Raw genomic sequence first — 16,237 nt, 5'->3', positions numbered from 1 at the left:
TCCGGATCGGCTTTCCAGCGTTCCTTTGTCTGCGTCGGGAAGCCGCGAGCCCGCTCTCTGTGTTGTAGTTCAGGTTCTAAAAGGTGTATTTACAAAAAGTCGCGTTTCAGGGAAAATCAAACATTCTTTCAAATGGTGTCTTCCTTTCAGCTTGTGGTTTGCAGCTCTCGTGTGTCTTGTCCATGTGAAGCTTCCAGCTTCTCCTTTTTCTCTTCCTGAACGAATACATCAAGGAATCTCTCCACACACCTGCCATACTGGGTTAAATCAGCGTCTACAAACATGTGACGCGTCAGTACTGACCATATCAAAACTAACCACATGGACTTCCTGAAGTTCTGGGCCTCGGTACCGCTTTGTGGTTTGGGGATTCAGGAAGCGGTGCAGCAGTAACGTTGTGGACAGCTAGCAGAAACAAAGGCTACATTTACTCCGCAAGTCTTAATGCTGAATTCTGATTTTTTTTGCTCAGATCCCATTTTTTGTTTATTATCTTTTAAAATGTGGCCTATATCAGATTCCAGTGTGAACTGTTTGCGGTTTCGAACTGACCCGCATGCCCAAAAGAACAATAACAATGACATCAGACGCAGCACGCTGTTGCACTAAAGTTAGGGAGCTTATGGAGGAAGTAAGCATTTTCGCTTTTATTACAAAATGTTTGTGTTATGGTAGCTGTAACATTAATAAGCAGGTGCTGAGGAGGAGAAGAATGAAAAAAAAGAGAGCCAAATTGTCTATTTTGGCCTTTTGCAGGGTTATGGCCCCAAATTCACTACAGAGGTCTGTGTGGATGCAGAGACGAAGCCAGGAGTGGTGGGACTGCGTTGTGAATAGCTTCACTGTCTGTCTTCGCTGTCTGTGTCTAGGGCTAACTCCCGCCGGCGAATAATTGTGACAAATGTCGATGTAGATTGATGTAAAAGTCGCCTCAAATCCGCCTTGGTTGTTCACACTGTGACCGCATTGAAAAAAATCAGACCTGGTCTAAGTCTAAATCTGATTTGAAAAAATCAGTTCTGGGCTAGATTTGAGTTTTAACCCTACTTTTACCTAGATTTGGGCCACTTTTGTCTGCAGTGTGAACGAAGCTCCTTGAGTAGAAATGGATAAAGGAAAGGGTCTTTTGAATGCCCTTCCAGGTGGAAGACTAAAGTTATCTGCATGTTTGGTCGATGTGAACTGAGTTACCACCAGAGTACGTCCACTCTCAAATACCACTTGAGCATTAAAAACTGGAAAAGTATCCCTTAAGTAAATTTAAAACGGATAGAAAAATGGGCAATTCATTTGTGATTCATCACAAGTTTACTATGGACAATCATGCGATTAATCGCAATTAAATATTTGAATCGATTGACAGCCCTAAAAGTCATTTTAAAAAGTTTTTTGCCAAAACAGCATAATACATACAGTTGCAAGCTCTTACGTTACAGACATATTCTAAGTGTGTGTGTGTGTGTGTGTGTGTGTGTGTGTGTGTGTGTGTGTGTGTGTGTGTGTCTCAGGCGGGCGCGGAGACAGGATGTAAAGTATGGAGACCCCTGGAGTCAGTGCCCAATCACAGAGGACGGTAAGGATTTCCGCCGTCTGATGTGAATAAACTGTCTCTGTTTGAAACGTCTTCCTGTCATCAGTTACATAACGGACGACCAACTCGGTCAGTACGTACTTAGAAACGGAGGATTCCCACTAACATACGCACTCTGTGATTGATTACGCATGTTGAAGTGTATGTAAAACACTGTATTTAATGTTGTATAAGTATGTTTTATGGAGTTTGGACACTAAACGTCTCCTCTGTTGTCATTTCAACAGAGCCACGCTTTAAAATGTGTACTACTATCGACATTCACTATTGCTGGACCACCATAAAACAAAAACAATATACAGTATTGACTGAGACTATAGATATAGTACAGGAAAATATCTTCTATTACTGTTCTGTTCTGCAGGCAGGCGTAGGGCACACTCTAGGGGTGGAACTGAGTCACTGCAGTTTTCTTCACTTCCCACATACAATGTTCATGTAAATGTTTCTATAAAATGTCAGAATTCTCTTAATCTCCTCGAGTCTGTGCTCATTTTTGTTCATTTTTGTTTAAAGAAGGTGATACACTGACACTCAACCCCCCCTTTTTCCTTATGCAACATTTATTTTGTGTGTATAATTGTTTATGAAATAAATCATTATGAAATAAATCATTTCCAACCAAGGCAAATTCCACATAAATGTAACTTATTGTGGCAATAAACTCTTTTCTGATTCTGAGAATTGCCTTTATTATAATCTGTCTGTTTTCAGATTCACATTGAGCATACAGAAAATACTGAAGAGGTTACATTACTTTTTTCTGAGTATTTTTCTGTTTATTTTCTCCCCTGTTGCCCCGTCAGATTCAGAGTCTGTGGAGGTGAAGTCGGTGTACGGTGTGGAGGGAAACTCCACCTTCTTGGAGTGTGTTCCTCGGTCTCCGCAGGCTGAGCTCAGGTGGACGCTGCAGCACACGGAGAGCCAGCAGCAAGCGCTCAGTCAGACGCAGGAAAGCACAGAGGTGAGAGACAAAACAGTTTCCTACCGGATTCTCTCAGCAAACAAGGTATAATTCCAAAATTTTCAGGGATACACCGAATCCAGGATTCGGCTTCGGATTAGGCTGAATATTGGGCTTTTTAACGTGGTTCGGTTTCTGCCGAACCTTAGAGTTTTTTTTCCACCGAACCCTACGCTTGCACTACGCCCCCCGACGTAATGACGCCAACGCTGATTACGGGAAGGTGTTTACGTAGGTGGAGCGTTCAATGCAGTAGGCTGTGAGAAAGTGAAAATGGAACTCGTGAGCAGAAAAAGTGTAGTTTGGCAGTACTTTCAGTCAAAAAAAGGCCATTCAAGTCCAGCTACATGTTCAATTTGCAATGCCGATTTGTCTCGTGGTGGCGAAGACCCTAAACTATACACAACATCACCGCTGTTACAACATTTGGTATGAAACATCTGAAAGAATACGAGTTGTGATGAAGGAATCTACAGACAGCAGCCAAAATGCAGCAACTTCAGGTACGGCAAAGGAAGGACAGAAAAGGACAAACATACACTGCTGTGGACGTTGTTTACTTCATTAATGTGTTTACTGTGTTAATGGACTGAGGATGGGAGTAGGATTCGGTGTTCGGTTTCGGATTCGGCAGAATCTTAACCAATGGATTCGGTATTCGGCCGAACCCCAAAAATCTGGATTCGGTGCATCCCTAAACATTTTCCAATTTGACAAGTTCATCATCTTTGAATTTGGGTAACTTGGCGCGCACTGCACGTTCGATTTCATCATGGTCAGCTGGGAAGACTGGCCGAGCAGGTTCACCTGTACAAACATCCGTATGATTATTTGTGTGCAGACCACAGGGAGTTAAATGGACTTAATACGTATAAGAGAGGGACACCACTCTGGGAAAAGAAAAGGCATTTTGCTGGAGGGTGTGGCTTTGTCAAAGCTAAAAACAAAATACCTTCATTGAAAGAGTGTTTGTAACATCGAGAGGCAGAAAGTCATTTTGATTTGAAGATAAGCGACAGTCACGTTAATAATTAGAGCACACAAATGCAATGCAATGTTTGCCAGCCGGTACGTCAGTGTTAATCTTGGATGTGTTTACTACTGTTTCCTTTCCTTCCCCTTTCTTCTTCCTTACTACTTTTGCTTATTTCAGATTAGTTTGTTTGTACGCTCCCTGACGTTTCTGGGAATAAATGTTAAGGGACTAGATTCATATAGTGCTTTCCTATTCTTTACGACTACTCAAAGCGCTTTAACATCGTACAGGAACCATTCACCATTCACACAAATTTTCACACTCATTCACACACCGATGGCGCAGCATTGGAAGCAATTCGGGGGTTCAGTGTCTTGCCCAAGGACTCTTCGACATGTAGACTGCAGGGGCCAGGGATCGAACCACCAAGCTTCCAATTGGCAGGGGACCGCTCTACCACCTGAGCCAAAGCCGCCCCAGAAAGATACTGCAACCAACAATGGGTTGAGCATAAACGTCTCTGTGTATGCTCATAGCTCGCGCACCATCTACGGAGGCCTGCGCCACGGCGTCTTCCGCAAGTATAAACAAAGCTCAGGGCCCTATTTTAATGATCTAAGCGCATGGCGTGAAGCGCCTGGTGCAGGTGCGTTTAGGGCGTGTCCAAATCCACTTTTGCTAGTTTGACAGTGGAAGGCTCCGTGCACCGGGGGCATGGTTCTAAAGGGTTGTACTTAGTGTCTTCATTAATTCATAGGTGTGTTTTGGGCGTAACATGCAATAAACCAATCAGAGGTCATCTCCCATTCCCTTTAAAAGCCAGGCGCGTTTGGACCTTGGAGCATTGCTATTATGATGGCGGACCGTAATATTTTTATTTGTAATCTTCTGCATGTGTGTGTGCTGCTGTGCGTCCCTGTGTGTGTAACAGGCATAGTGTGTGCATGCTGTGCACGAGCCTGGGCGCATTTTACTAATTTGAACAATGAATGAATGAACAATGAAATGCTGCGTTATTGACTTTAGACCAGGCTTTTGTTGGTCAATGGCGCCATCACTTCCCGCTGTCTCAAGATAGCAATACACCCAGAATGCACCTGAACACACCTCCCTGTAAGACCAGCACGCCCAGAATGCACCTGAACACACCTCCCTGTAAGACCAGCACGCCCATGGGCCACAGATGGGCGCAGTTGCATTTGCTATTTAAACGACGTGGCCGCTGGACGGGAAACTGACAACTGCGTCGGTCCTAAACTAGCAAAGACACTTGCATCGAGCTTTGTGCTGCGCTGCACCGGGTGCAAGATAGGGCCCTGAATGCGTTTCATTCAACTCTATCTCAACTGTCAACGTTAACATCATCCTCTCGTCTGTCCATCTGTCTGTTTGTCTCCTCTCTGTCTCGCTCTCAGCTCCGTCAGAGCGATGACGACCGCATCCTTCACATGAAGCGGGGTTTGCTAGTTCAACGCCTGGAACTGGCTGACTCGGGCCTCTACACCTGCGCCAGCCACGAGCACTCCTACAGCCAGGTCCTGGCCCGATACCGCCTTCACATTATCCCCAACCACAGCCTCCACCCGACCCGCTACCTGCAGAACCACAGCCCGATCCACCCGGGCGCAGGCGGCCTCGGGAGGATCAGCCCAGCTGCGGTCGCCGGGTTTCTCGGCCAGTCGGCGCCCCTTCAACCTCCGGTGCCAGGACACAGGAACTCGTGGCTTCCTCTGAAGAGCTACAAAGACCTGCACATGGTGGGGACCAACAGTCTGAGTGTGGACGAGTACTGCGAGCAGCTGTGGTACCGCGAGAAACGCCGGCAGCAGAAGCTCCGCACCCTGAAGCTGAAACAGGACAGCAGGAAAGCCCGAGTGAGGCGGAACAACCCTCCGGAGATTCCCCTCTAGTCGAACACAGAGACTGCTCACGGACAACAGATCCTGTACATGCAGAGGACACGGAAAGGTTTGCTTGTTGTTGGCCTTTTTTTTTTTTTGCAAATAAAACTGCTAGCAAGACACCAACCATATTTACCATTAAAGACTGTCAGTAATAAAAAAGACATTAGTATATCCTCACCCTGAATATTTTTTACGGAATTTGGCGTAAAGAGCATTACTTATCTTGGAACTTATTTTCTTCACTACGCTGAAGTAGAGTTTACAGAATTACAGTTGAAACGCTAAAGTTGACTAAAAAGAGGAATACACAATCATCTGTTGATTGATTTTGATCTTAATGCCTTAATAAAAAAAATAAAAAAAGGAAATATCAAACCTTTAAGGACACCAATTTTCTTTGTGAATGAATAATGTATCGTAAATAAATAAATGTTCTTCCTTAAAATACAGGGGGCATAAGTCAGTACACCCCTATGTTAAATTCCCATAGAGGCAGGCAATTTTTTATTTTTAAAGGCCAGTTATTTCATGGATCCAGGACACTATGCACCCTGATAAAGTTCCCTTGGCCTTTGGAATTAAAATAGCCCCACATCATCACATACCCTTCACCATACCTAGAGATTGGCATGGGGTACTTTCCATAAAATCATCTCTCAATACAAATCAGACCAGCTATTAGGCTAACTGAAATAAAACCATGGCAATCTCTAGGTGAATGAACAGGTTCATATGATAACAAATGAAAAGTTATGCACAACAATTCATATGATATTCCATGAAATTAGGGGTCACATGAGCGGTCACATGGAAGTTGCTGACAGTTTACAAGGCGATATCTTGTAATATCAGTCCATCAGAACAGAAACAAGTAGACATGGTTATGAGGGAAGAAATGCATCTGATCATATTTCAGTTAACATAATGTCATCTTATAAACTGTCAAGTACAAGCTACCATTTGTTTTGGCTATTATTTATCGATTAACAAATATCTACACTTCAACACTCCCTTTTTGTCCCTTTTTCTATCCAACATATCTATTTAGTAAAGCTGCAAAGATTTATGATAATATAACTATTTATGATAATCGGTTTGAGTCCAGATTTTCTGATGTCAGCTTGTTAAATGTGAATATGTTCTAGTTTCTTCTCTCCTCTGTGACAGTAAACTAAATATTTTTGAGTTGTGGACAAAACAAGACATTTGAGGACGTCATCTTGGGCTTTTTGGGAAACACTGATCCACATTTTTTAAATTTTCTGACATTTTAGAGACCAAACAACTCATCCATTCATGCAGATAATAATCCAAACATTAATCCACAATGAAAATAATCGTTAGTTGCATCCCTAAACCTTCCAAGGATTTGTATTAGTTACTGTTATTTTTACATGTATCATGAAAAGTATTTACACCTTCTGTAGTTCTGCAAAATGGCACCACACAGCTGACTATTGGACTGACGTACAGAGGAACATGTATCAGGATCTCACACACAATGCAGACAGAAATATGTATACTATATAGAGAGTATAAGTTAATGACAGAAGACTAAACAAGGGAAGTGTTTGCCTGATTCACTGCAAGACATTTAACTGTGTTTAAACATATGTTTCACATGTATTTATGTTTGTTCTGAGACATAATGCTGATCTACACAGATAAGATCTACTTCATGGATAGGCCTCAGTCGACACGCACACAAGAAACGCTTGTATTTGCTTGAAAATACATTATGTATAGCCTTTTAATTCTGCCATGTAACTAATAATTGTTATTCACCTCAATGTATATTAAAGAACTCTATTTTTGATAGTTTTCTTACTTTGTATTTTTAGAATTTTAGTACTTTTTCTTTGTGTTTATATAAACGTGTGTTTCTCATAAGCAAAATTAACACTTTTGTAAACTTTGCTTTAACTTTAATAAGCTTTGAGATCAAGAAATGAAACTGTGTTAAGTTACTGTATGTGAATAAGCCACAAACTGTTGTGAAATAAAAATATATATAATGAAGACATTTTGGGTTTTAATTTGTTGTCAGTTGCAGAGTACTTCCAATGGTAGAATAACACACATTTGTTTTGAGTTTGTAATATCATAAGAGTGTTGTGTGGAACAGAGACAACCATAGGAAGGGTTTGCTATGGTTATATATGAGAGGTGACAGAGGTAGTTACCCACGAACAAAGTATTGCAGACCTGTTGGGAAAAGAACACACAAAGTTTTTGTTTGTAACCTCGTATAGACCAGAAAAAGGGGGACAGAGGTAGTTATCCTGCAGTAAAGATCCCTTTTTTCTCTTATTTTGGCACTTACTTTTCTCACCTACCTCACTTCTTTCCTTTCTTCATCACTGATTGGTTTTATGCTTCCACCTGTCACCCCTACTGTAAATGCCGCGACATTATGGAACCCACGCAACTTCTAGGCAAGACCCGCCCTTCAATAGCATTCACACACTATTGGCCAGGAGTCCATTGCTTACGCAAGGTAACGGAACCCAATTTGATCAGGCCTTATCCCCTGACCAATCAGCTATCCTAACCTTAAAGGAGAACTCCGGGCAATTTTTAGGTTAATCTTGATCGCTATACTTTTTTGAGTACTGTCTATAGCAAAAACCATGAGCCGAATTGGTGCTAGCAACATGGAGCTTCTGTAGCTAATGCCCAGAGCTCGCTAAAACTGCAGTTATGGGGGCATAAGCTAAAGAGTGCCTTTGTGCCTCTTAACAGACTCAAAATGCTATTAAAATGTCTTTGCAACATGAACAGGGCCCTTACATGACAACAAGATGCGTTTAGCAACTTAGCCGTTGTTGAAATTCACATACCCTGTTAGCTGCTAGCTGCCGTCTGGGATGAGTGAGTGTGTTCAGCCAGGCTCCGGTAATAATCATCACGCTGCAGTCCCGTGTGTATTTGTAACATAAATATCCATTTAGTGTGCAATCCATCTGGCGTTGATGAGTAGGAGTCTTGTCCATGTCGGTCATTGTGGTTTCCTTAGCCGGGCTAGCATGCCCGGCCGGCGTCCCTGCCTCTGCTTCCTCCCCGCCCTCCTGGCCTCACGCGGCCAACAACAATCCAACGAGCGCCCGCTGGTCTGGTGGATGTCTTCCAGAAGACCGTTCAAGCCTTCGCCGCGAAAAATTGTATTTTATTTCCCCCTCAAAAATAGGTAATTGAGCACTGTAGTGGTTATGACCATATTAGTGACTATGCTACATGGAAACGGACCAAATTATGTTTGGGTCCTGTACAGTAAAATAGTGTTTTAGACGGCTAGCTGTAGTATCGCTAAGTCCTGTGGGAATTCAGTTGTAGCAGGAAAAAGGTAAATAGTAGTGTGCAGGTTGGAGGAGCGTAGTGTGTGAAGAGTGAAGATCGGAGTTGTTCACAAGGGAAGAAGTTTGGAGTAACGTAACTGGAGAATATAGAAGATACTGAACACATGGAAGAGGCGTTTGAGTTTGATAGTCGTCCTTATTTAGTCGAACCCGAGTATACAGATGAAGAACTAGCCTCACAAGAGTTGGAAAGAAGGAGACAAACAAAGGGGCAACTGGCAGATGAAGTATCTGCTTCAAGGACACGGATTTCGGGCAACTGGTGGTGTTTGTGTGGGTGTTGTGACCCAATGCCTACCGAGGAAGAAAGCCTGTGCTGTAGAGTGGGATCTCATCATACCTGTACAGAGGAATTTGCTATTTACCTTTTTCACTATTTTACTGTACAGGACCCAAACATAATTAGGTCAGTTTCTATGTAGCATAGTCATCCACCAGATCAGCGGGCGCTCGTTGTACTGTTGTCGGCCGCGTGAAGCCAGGAGGGCGGGGAGGAAGCAGAAGCAGGGACGCCGGCCGGGCATGCTAGCCCGGCTAAGGAAACCACAACGATCGACACGGACAAGACTCCTACTCACCAACGCCAGATGGATTGCACACTAAATGGATATTTATGTTACAAATACACACGGGACTGCAGCGTGATGATTATTACCGGAGCCTGGCTGAACACACTCACTTATCCCTGACGGCAGCTAGCAGCTAACAGGGTATGTGAATTTCAACAACGGCTAAGTTGCTAAACGCATCTTGTTGTCATGTAAGCGCCCTGTTCATGTTGCGCAGACATTTTAATAGCATTTTGAGTCTGTTACGAGGCACAAAGGCACTCTTTAGCTTATGCCCCCATAACTGCCGTTTTAGCTAACGGGAGCTCTGGGCATTAGCTACAGAAGCTCCATGTTGCTAGCACCAATTCGGCTCGTGGTTTTTGCTATAGACAGTACTCAAAAAAGTATAGCGATCAAGATTAATGTAGAAATTGTCCGGAGTTCTCCTTTAACCACTCAAGGTCAATGCCTAACCCCAACCAATCGGGCTGCTTCGTAGGGGGGGACTTGCCTTGAAGTTGAGTGGGTTCCATAATAACGTGTAATTGCCCATGTGTGGTTTTGGTTGTCCTTATCATTTGCATCACCATTTAAGTAAAATTACTCATAATGTTTCCATTTCTTTTACGATTCCATGTTACACATTTTCCATGATGTTCCATGATCCTCCATTCCCGGAATATTCCTGAGATACTAACTTATATATAAACTCCTCCACTACATTCAACCTACGTTCAACTTGTTGAACATGAACATAGATGTAGCATCAGACTGCTGCAAACTATCTGTCAACATATCCAGCAATGAATCAGAACTAAGGAATGAGACACACCCCGTGTTTCATGTGAAGCAACAACACTTAGCAGAGGAGGCGTGACAGAGCTCCTCCCCTCAGCTGACTCACCTGAGGCAAACCAGGAAATCAGGATCAGATTCACCTTCAGACCAAACTAACAACTTCCTCTGAGTGAGTTCAGCTACAGGAGAGAAAAGTGGAAAACTACAACACTGCTGCTTCAACCTGCTGACACTCCACACACTGAAGGTGAGTTTGACTTAAAACAGTGAAGTTAGTAGAGGGGGGAGGGGAGCCATGACTGACTGTACTTTCTGTCTGTTGTGTTTTCAGCTTCACTCAGAGACTAAATGGCTTCCAGATCAGAGGAGGATCTCTGCTGTCCGGTCTGTCATGATGTCTTTAGAAATCCTGTTCTTCTGTCATGTAGCCACAGCTTCTGTAAAGACTGTCTGCAGAGCTGGTGGACAGGGAAATCAACACAGGAGTGTCCAGTTTGTAAGAAAAGATCTTTGTATGAACCGCCTTGTAACCTGGTGTTGAAGAACCTGTGTGAGGCCTTCTTACTGGAGAGAGATCAGAGAGCTTCAGAGGCTCTCTGCAGTCTGCACTCTGAGAAACTCAAACTCTTCTGTCTGGACCATCAGCAGCCAGTGTGTCTCATCTGCAGAGATTCAGAAACACACTCCAACCACAGAATCAGACCCATCAATGAAGCTGCACGACAACACAGGAAGAAACTTCAGGAAACTCTGGAGCCCTTAAAGGAGAAGTTAAAGGGTTTTGAACAAGTTAAAGTGAAGTTTGATCAAACAGCAGAACACATGAAGCTCCAGGCCCGACGCACAGCGATGCAGATTAAGGAGCAGTTTAAGAAGCTTCACCAGTTTCTAGAAGAGGAAGAGGAGGCCAGGATGGCTGCACTGTGGGAGGAAGAGGAGCAGAAGAGTCAGAGGATGAAGGAGAAGATGGAGGCTCTGAGCAGAGAGATAGCAGCTCTTTCAGACACAGTCAGAGCCACAGAGGAGGAACTGAGAGCTGACCACGTCTCATTCCTGATCAACTACAAGGCTGCAGTGGAAAGAGTCCAGCAGCGCCCCCTGCTGGATGATCCACAGCTGCTCTCAGGAGCTCTGATAGACCAGGCCAAACACCTGGGCAACCTGAGCTTCAACATCTGGAACAAGATGAAGGACATTATCTCCTACACTCCTGTGATTCTGGATCCAAACACTGCTAAACCCAACCTCATCCTGTCTGAAGATCTGACCAGTGTGAGACTAGGAAAGAGACAGCAGCTTCCTGATAATCCAGAGAGGTTTGATAAATACCCCTATGTCCTGGGCTCTGAGGGCTTTAACTCAGGGACTCACAGCTGGGATGTCGAGGTTGGAGACAGTACAGACTGGGTACTGGGAGTGTTAGCAGAGTCTGTCCAGAGAAAGGGAGACAAACTGTCTGGATTATGGGGAATAGGGTTCTATCAAGGTAAATACTCAGCACGGTCACTACCAGATCCAGCCACTGATCTCGTACTACAGAAGAAGCTCCAGAGGATCGGAGTGACTCTGGACTGGAACAGAGGAAAGCTGTCATTCTCTGATGCTGATACTAACACACACAACACACACATACACACCTTCACACACACTTTCACTGAGAAGATGTTTCCATTCATTAGCACTTGGGATATTGTCCCACTGAAGATATCACCAGTGAAGGTGTGTGTGACAGTGGAACAGAGCAGTTAGAGATAAAGAGGAAGATTATATTCATAATGTTTATTTATTAAAGAGAAAATTCGCTGAATTTAACCTCTGAATCTGCACCTGTCCTTCTAATGTCTCATTAATACAAAAATATCCTTGTTTTTTTTGTTTAAGATATGTTTAGTTTTACTTATTGTTTGTTTAGTTTGACATTCTTTGTTTTTGTTTACCTATTTTTTGTAATTCATCTAGCTGACACTTTTATCCAACCGATTTACAATACAACCCAAAAATTTCTACTTCTACTCCGCTACATTTCAGAGAGAAATATTGTACTTTTTACTCCACTAATCTTAGTTGACATCCTCCGTCTCTACACTTAAACATTGTTCGCTTGTTATCCGGTAAAAATTTGTTTTGCTAACGTTTTTTTTTTAATTGCAATGATGAACCAGAATCTATAACACGTTTATTTTACCATTGTTTACATTCAATTACTTTTTGGACTCGAATTATGCATTATATATATTGTGTAAAACCAATCACAATATCTGGCAAATTTAAAAAAAAAAAAAAAAAAAGTCTCTCAAAAAACACCAAAAAAAGTAACAAAACTGAACTTTTAGAGGAATAATGTTTGGTTTTGTCTCTTAAAGCAACACTGTAACTTTTCCAGCTTCAGTCCCCTACAGGTTGTCTCATTGGAACTACAGCACCGGGTAGCGTGAGCTGTAGTTCCATTGAGACATCCTGTAGGGAACCGAAGCTGGAAAAGTTACATATTGTGTTGCTTTAATGTAATTTTATATTATTGTTTATTCATCCCCTCTACATACTTTGTTCTAGCAAATAAAACTATTTTTATTTATTTAAAGTCATATTATTGTTTCTCTGTATCATTATTTTGATTATTGTCTGAAATGCTGTATATTTAAATTTATTATTTCAATAAAGTTGTAAAGAAGATAAATAAAGTTTTAAATTGGAGGAAATACAAAACTCCAGAAGGTGGCAGTAATGAGCAACAACATGACTACCAACCAGAACACCAAAGAAGAAGACCACAGCCCACTTTTCCACTCTGAGTCAGTCCATCTCAGATGAGCTCGGGCCCAGAGAAGCCGGTGGTGTTTCTGGGTGTTGTTGATATATGGCTTTTGCTTTGCATGGTAGAGTTTTAACTTTCACATGTAGATGTAGCGACTAACTGTGTTAACTGTCAATGTTTTTTTTCCGAAATGTTCCTGAGCCCACGTGGTAATATCCTTTACATAATGATGTTGGTTTTTAATGCAGTGCTGTCTGAGGGATCGAAGGTCACAGGCATTCCATGTTGGTTTTTGGCCTTGCCGCTTACTTGCAGAGATTTCTCCAGATTCTCTGGATCTTTTGATGATATTATGGACTGGAGATGATGAAATCCCTAAAATCCTTGCAATTGTATGTTGAGAAACGTTCTTAAACTGTTGGACTATTTGCTCACGCAGTTGTTCACTAAGTGGTGAACCTCGCCCCATCCCTGCTTGTGAATGACTGAGCCTTTTGGGGATGCTTCTTTTATACCCAATCATAACCAATTAACCTGTTCACCTGTGGAATGTTCCAAACAGCTGTTTTTTAAGCATTTCTCAACTTTCCCAGTTTTTTGTTGACCCTGTCCCAGCTTTTTTGGAACGTGTTGCAGGCATCAAATTCTAAATGAGTGAATATTTGCAAAAAAAAAACAATGAAGTTTGAACATTAAATATCTTGTCTTTGTAGTGTATTCAATTGAATATAGGTTGAAAAGGATTTTATTTACGTTTTACACAACGTCCCAACAGACCTTGCTTGAAAAAACTATGTATAGCTTATTAATTCTGCCATATAACTAATAATTATTATTCACGTCAATGTATATTAACAAACTCTATTTTTCATAGTTTTCTTTCTCTGTATTTTTAGAATTGAAATACATATTCTCAGCGTTTGTTTCTCATAAGTCAAATGAAAACTTTTTTAAACTTCACTTCAATTTTAATTAGCTTTGAGATGAAGAAATTAAATTGTGTTAATTTTACTGTATGTGAATAAGCCACAATCTGTTGTAAAATAAAAATATATTGAGTTTTATTTTTTTGTGCATTTGCATCTCCATTTTTGAGAGGAAATAAACCTTTGTTAAGTGACATCTCCAGGCTCATGCATTCTAACCGATGCCCCAGCCTCTCAGCAGAGGAAGTGTGACAGAGCTCTAACCTCAACTGACTCACCCGAGACAAACCAGGAAACAGTTTGTTTTTCGTCCTCACTGCAGAGAGATACATAGACTGAAAAACACGATCAGATTCACTTTCACATCAAACTAACAACTTCCTCTGAGTGAGTTCAGCTACAGGAGAGAAAAGTGGAAAACTACAACACTGCTGCTTCAACCTGCTGACACTCCACACACTGAAGGTGAGTTTGACTATATACACGACTCAAGAGAAAGTTAATTTCAGCCATGACTCACGGTACTTTCTGTCTGCTGTGTTTTCAGCTTCACTCAGAGACAAAATGGCTTCCAGATCAGAGGAGGATCTCTGCTGTCCGGTCTGTCACGATGTCTTCAGAAATCCTGTTCTTCTGTCATGTAGCCACAGCTTCTGTAAAGAATGTCTGCAGAGCTGGTGGAGGGAGAAACCAACAAAGGAGTGTCCAGTTTGTAAGAAAAGATCTTCAAAGGAATTCCCACCTTGTAATCTGGTGTTAAAGAACCTGTGTGAGGCCTTCTTACTGGAGAGAGATCAGAGAGCTTCAGAGGCTCTTTGCAGTCTGCACTCTGAGAAACTCAAACTCTTCTGTCTGGACCATCAGCAGCCAGTGTGTGTCATCTGCAGAGATTCAGAAAAACACTCCAACCACAGAATCAGACCCATCGATGAAGCTGCACGACAACACAAGAAGGAGCTACAGGAAACTCTGGAGCCCTTAAAGGAGAAGTTAAAGGTTTTTGAACAAGTTAAAGTGAAGTTTGATCAAACAGCAAAACACATAAAGGTCCAGGCCCGACGCACAGAGACGCAGATTAAGGATCAGTTTAAGAAGCTTCACCAGTTTCTAGAAGAGGAAGAGGAGGCCAGGTTGGCTGCACTGAGGGAGGAAGAGAAGCAGAAGAGTCAGAGGATGAAGGAGAAGATGGAGGCTCTGAGCAGAGAGATAGCAGCTCTTTCAGACACAGTCAGAGCCACAGAGGAGGAGCTGAGAGCTGAAGACATCTCATTCCTGATCAACTACAAGGCTGCAGTGGAAAGAGTCCAGCAGCACCCCCTGCTGGATGATCCACAGCTGCTCTCAGGAGCTCTGATAGACCAGGCCAAACACCTGGGCAACCTGAGCTTCAACATCTGGAACAAGATGAAGAACATGGTTTCCTACACTCCTGTGATTCTGGATCCAAACACTGCTAAACCCAACCTCATCCTGTCTGAAGATCTGACCAGTGTGAGACGAGGAGAGGAACAGCAGCTTCCTGATAATCCAGAGAGGTTTGATAAATACCCCTCTGTCCTGGGCTCTGAGGGCTTTAACTCAGGGACTCACAGCTGGGATGTCGAGGTTGGAGACAGTACAGGCTGGTCACTCGGTGTGTTAGTAGAGTCTGTCCAGAGGAAGGGAGTCATACTGTCTGGATTATGGAGAATAATGTTGTATCAAGGTAAATACTCAGCATGGTCATTACCAGATTCAGAAACCGATCTCGTAGTGCAGAAAAAGCTCCAGAGGATCAGAGTGACTCTGGACAGGAAAAAAGGAAAGCTGACGTTCTCTGATGCTGATACTAACACACACATACACACCTTCACCGTCATACAAATTTTCAGTTGGAGGACGTTTCCATTCCTTTTCACTGAGAAGATGTTTCCATTCATTAGCACTTGGGATGAAGTCCCACTGAAGATATCACCAGTGAAGGTGTGTGTGACAGTGGAGCAGAGCAGTTAGAGATAAAGAGGATGATTATATTCATAATGTTTATTTCTTAAAGGGAAAAGTCGCTGAATTTAACCTCTTAATCTGCACCTGTCTTTCTAATGTCTCATTAATACAAAAAATATGCTTGTTTTTTTGTTTAAGATATGTTTAGTTTTACTTATTGTTTGTTTAGTTTGACATTCTTTGTTTTGGTTTACCTATTTTTTGTAATTCATCTAGCTGACACTTTTATCCAAGCGATTTACAATACAACCCAAAAATTGCAAGGATTCTACATAAATATTATCTTTATTAAATATTTTATCAAACTGCTTCAAGTGATGCAGTCAAAAGCAAGTTTTTTTTCATGTGTAAAATGATTTCATTCCGTTTTTGATCTTTTGGTTCATTTAGCCTTTTGCTTTTTTATCAATACTGTTTTTATTTTAAATTG

At 42.2% G+C, this 16,237-nt stretch overlaps 3 protein-coding genes across 6 annotated transcripts in view; all 3 read left to right on the top strand.

The window, feature by feature from the left end:
* The window catches only part of si:dkey-49n23.1 (semaphorin-3D), a 71,198-nt gene extending 65,407 nt beyond the window's left edge, over window positions 1-5,791 (top strand). The window contains exons 15-17 of the mRNA XM_036002404.1: window positions 1,509-1,573; window positions 2,398-2,555; window positions 4,947-5,791. Of these exons, the coding sequence (XP_035858297.1) occupies window positions 1,509-1,573; window positions 2,398-2,555; window positions 4,947-5,441 (718 nt within the window). The 3' untranslated portion in view covers window positions 5,442-5,791. The remainder of the gene's footprint in view (window positions 1-1,508; window positions 1,574-2,397; window positions 2,556-4,946) is intronic.
* Window positions 5,792-10,260: 4,469 nt separating this feature from the next.
* Window positions 10,261-12,265, top strand: LOC116052783 (nuclear factor 7, brain-like). Of its 2 annotated transcripts, none has more exons than XM_036002412.1 (2): window positions 10,261-10,387; window positions 10,482-12,265. In XM_036002412.1, exon 2 carries the CDS (start codon window positions 10,489-10,491, stop codon window positions 11,887-11,889), a length of 1,401 nt encoding a protein of 466 aa, XP_035858305.1. In that variant the 5' UTR covers window positions 10,261-10,387; window positions 10,482-10,488; the 3' UTR covers window positions 11,890-12,265. The 2 variants fall into 2 exon arrangements, with proteins under 2 accessions (XP_035858305.1, XP_035858304.1); XM_036002411.1 differs by having other exon boundaries at window positions 10,472-12,265.
* On the top strand, window positions 12,263-15,932 carry LOC116052777 (nuclear factor 7, ovary-like). Of its 3 annotated transcripts, none has more exons than XM_031303606.2 (2): window positions 12,263-12,272; window positions 14,369-15,932. In XM_031303606.2, the coding sequence occupies exon 2, from the start codon at window positions 14,386-14,388 to the stop codon at window positions 15,811-15,813; it is 1,428 nt and encodes a 475-aa protein (XP_031159466.1). In that variant the 5' UTR covers window positions 12,263-12,272; window positions 14,369-14,385; the 3' UTR covers window positions 15,814-15,932. The 3 variants fall into 3 exon arrangements, with proteins under 3 accessions (XP_031159466.1, XP_031159465.1, XP_031159467.1); XM_031303605.2 differs by lacking the exon at window positions 12,263-12,272 and adding an exon at window positions 14,078-14,286 and having other exon boundaries at window positions 14,369-15,931; XM_031303607.2 differs by lacking the exon at window positions 12,263-12,272 and adding an exon at window positions 14,146-14,286 and having other exon boundaries at window positions 14,379-15,903.
* Window positions 15,933-16,237: the final 305 nt, after the last annotated feature.

This window comes from Sander lucioperca, chromosome 6 (genome assembly GCF_008315115.2).
Source record: "Sander lucioperca isolate FBNREF2018 chromosome 6, SLUC_FBN_1.2, whole genome shotgun sequence".
NCBI lineage: Eukaryota > Metazoa > Chordata > Actinopteri > Perciformes > Percidae > Sander > Sander lucioperca.
This window is presented reverse-complemented; position numbering and strand designations above follow the sequence as displayed.

Coding starts and splice junctions, on each gene's coding strand:
- LOC116052783 (XM_036002412.1), top strand. CDS start 10,489: ATGGCTTCCAGATCAGAGGAGGATCTCTGCTGTCCGGTCTGTCATGAT.
- LOC116052777 (XM_031303606.2), top strand. CDS start 14,386: ATGGCTTCCAGATCAGAGGAGGATCTCTGCTGTCCGGTCTGTCACGAT.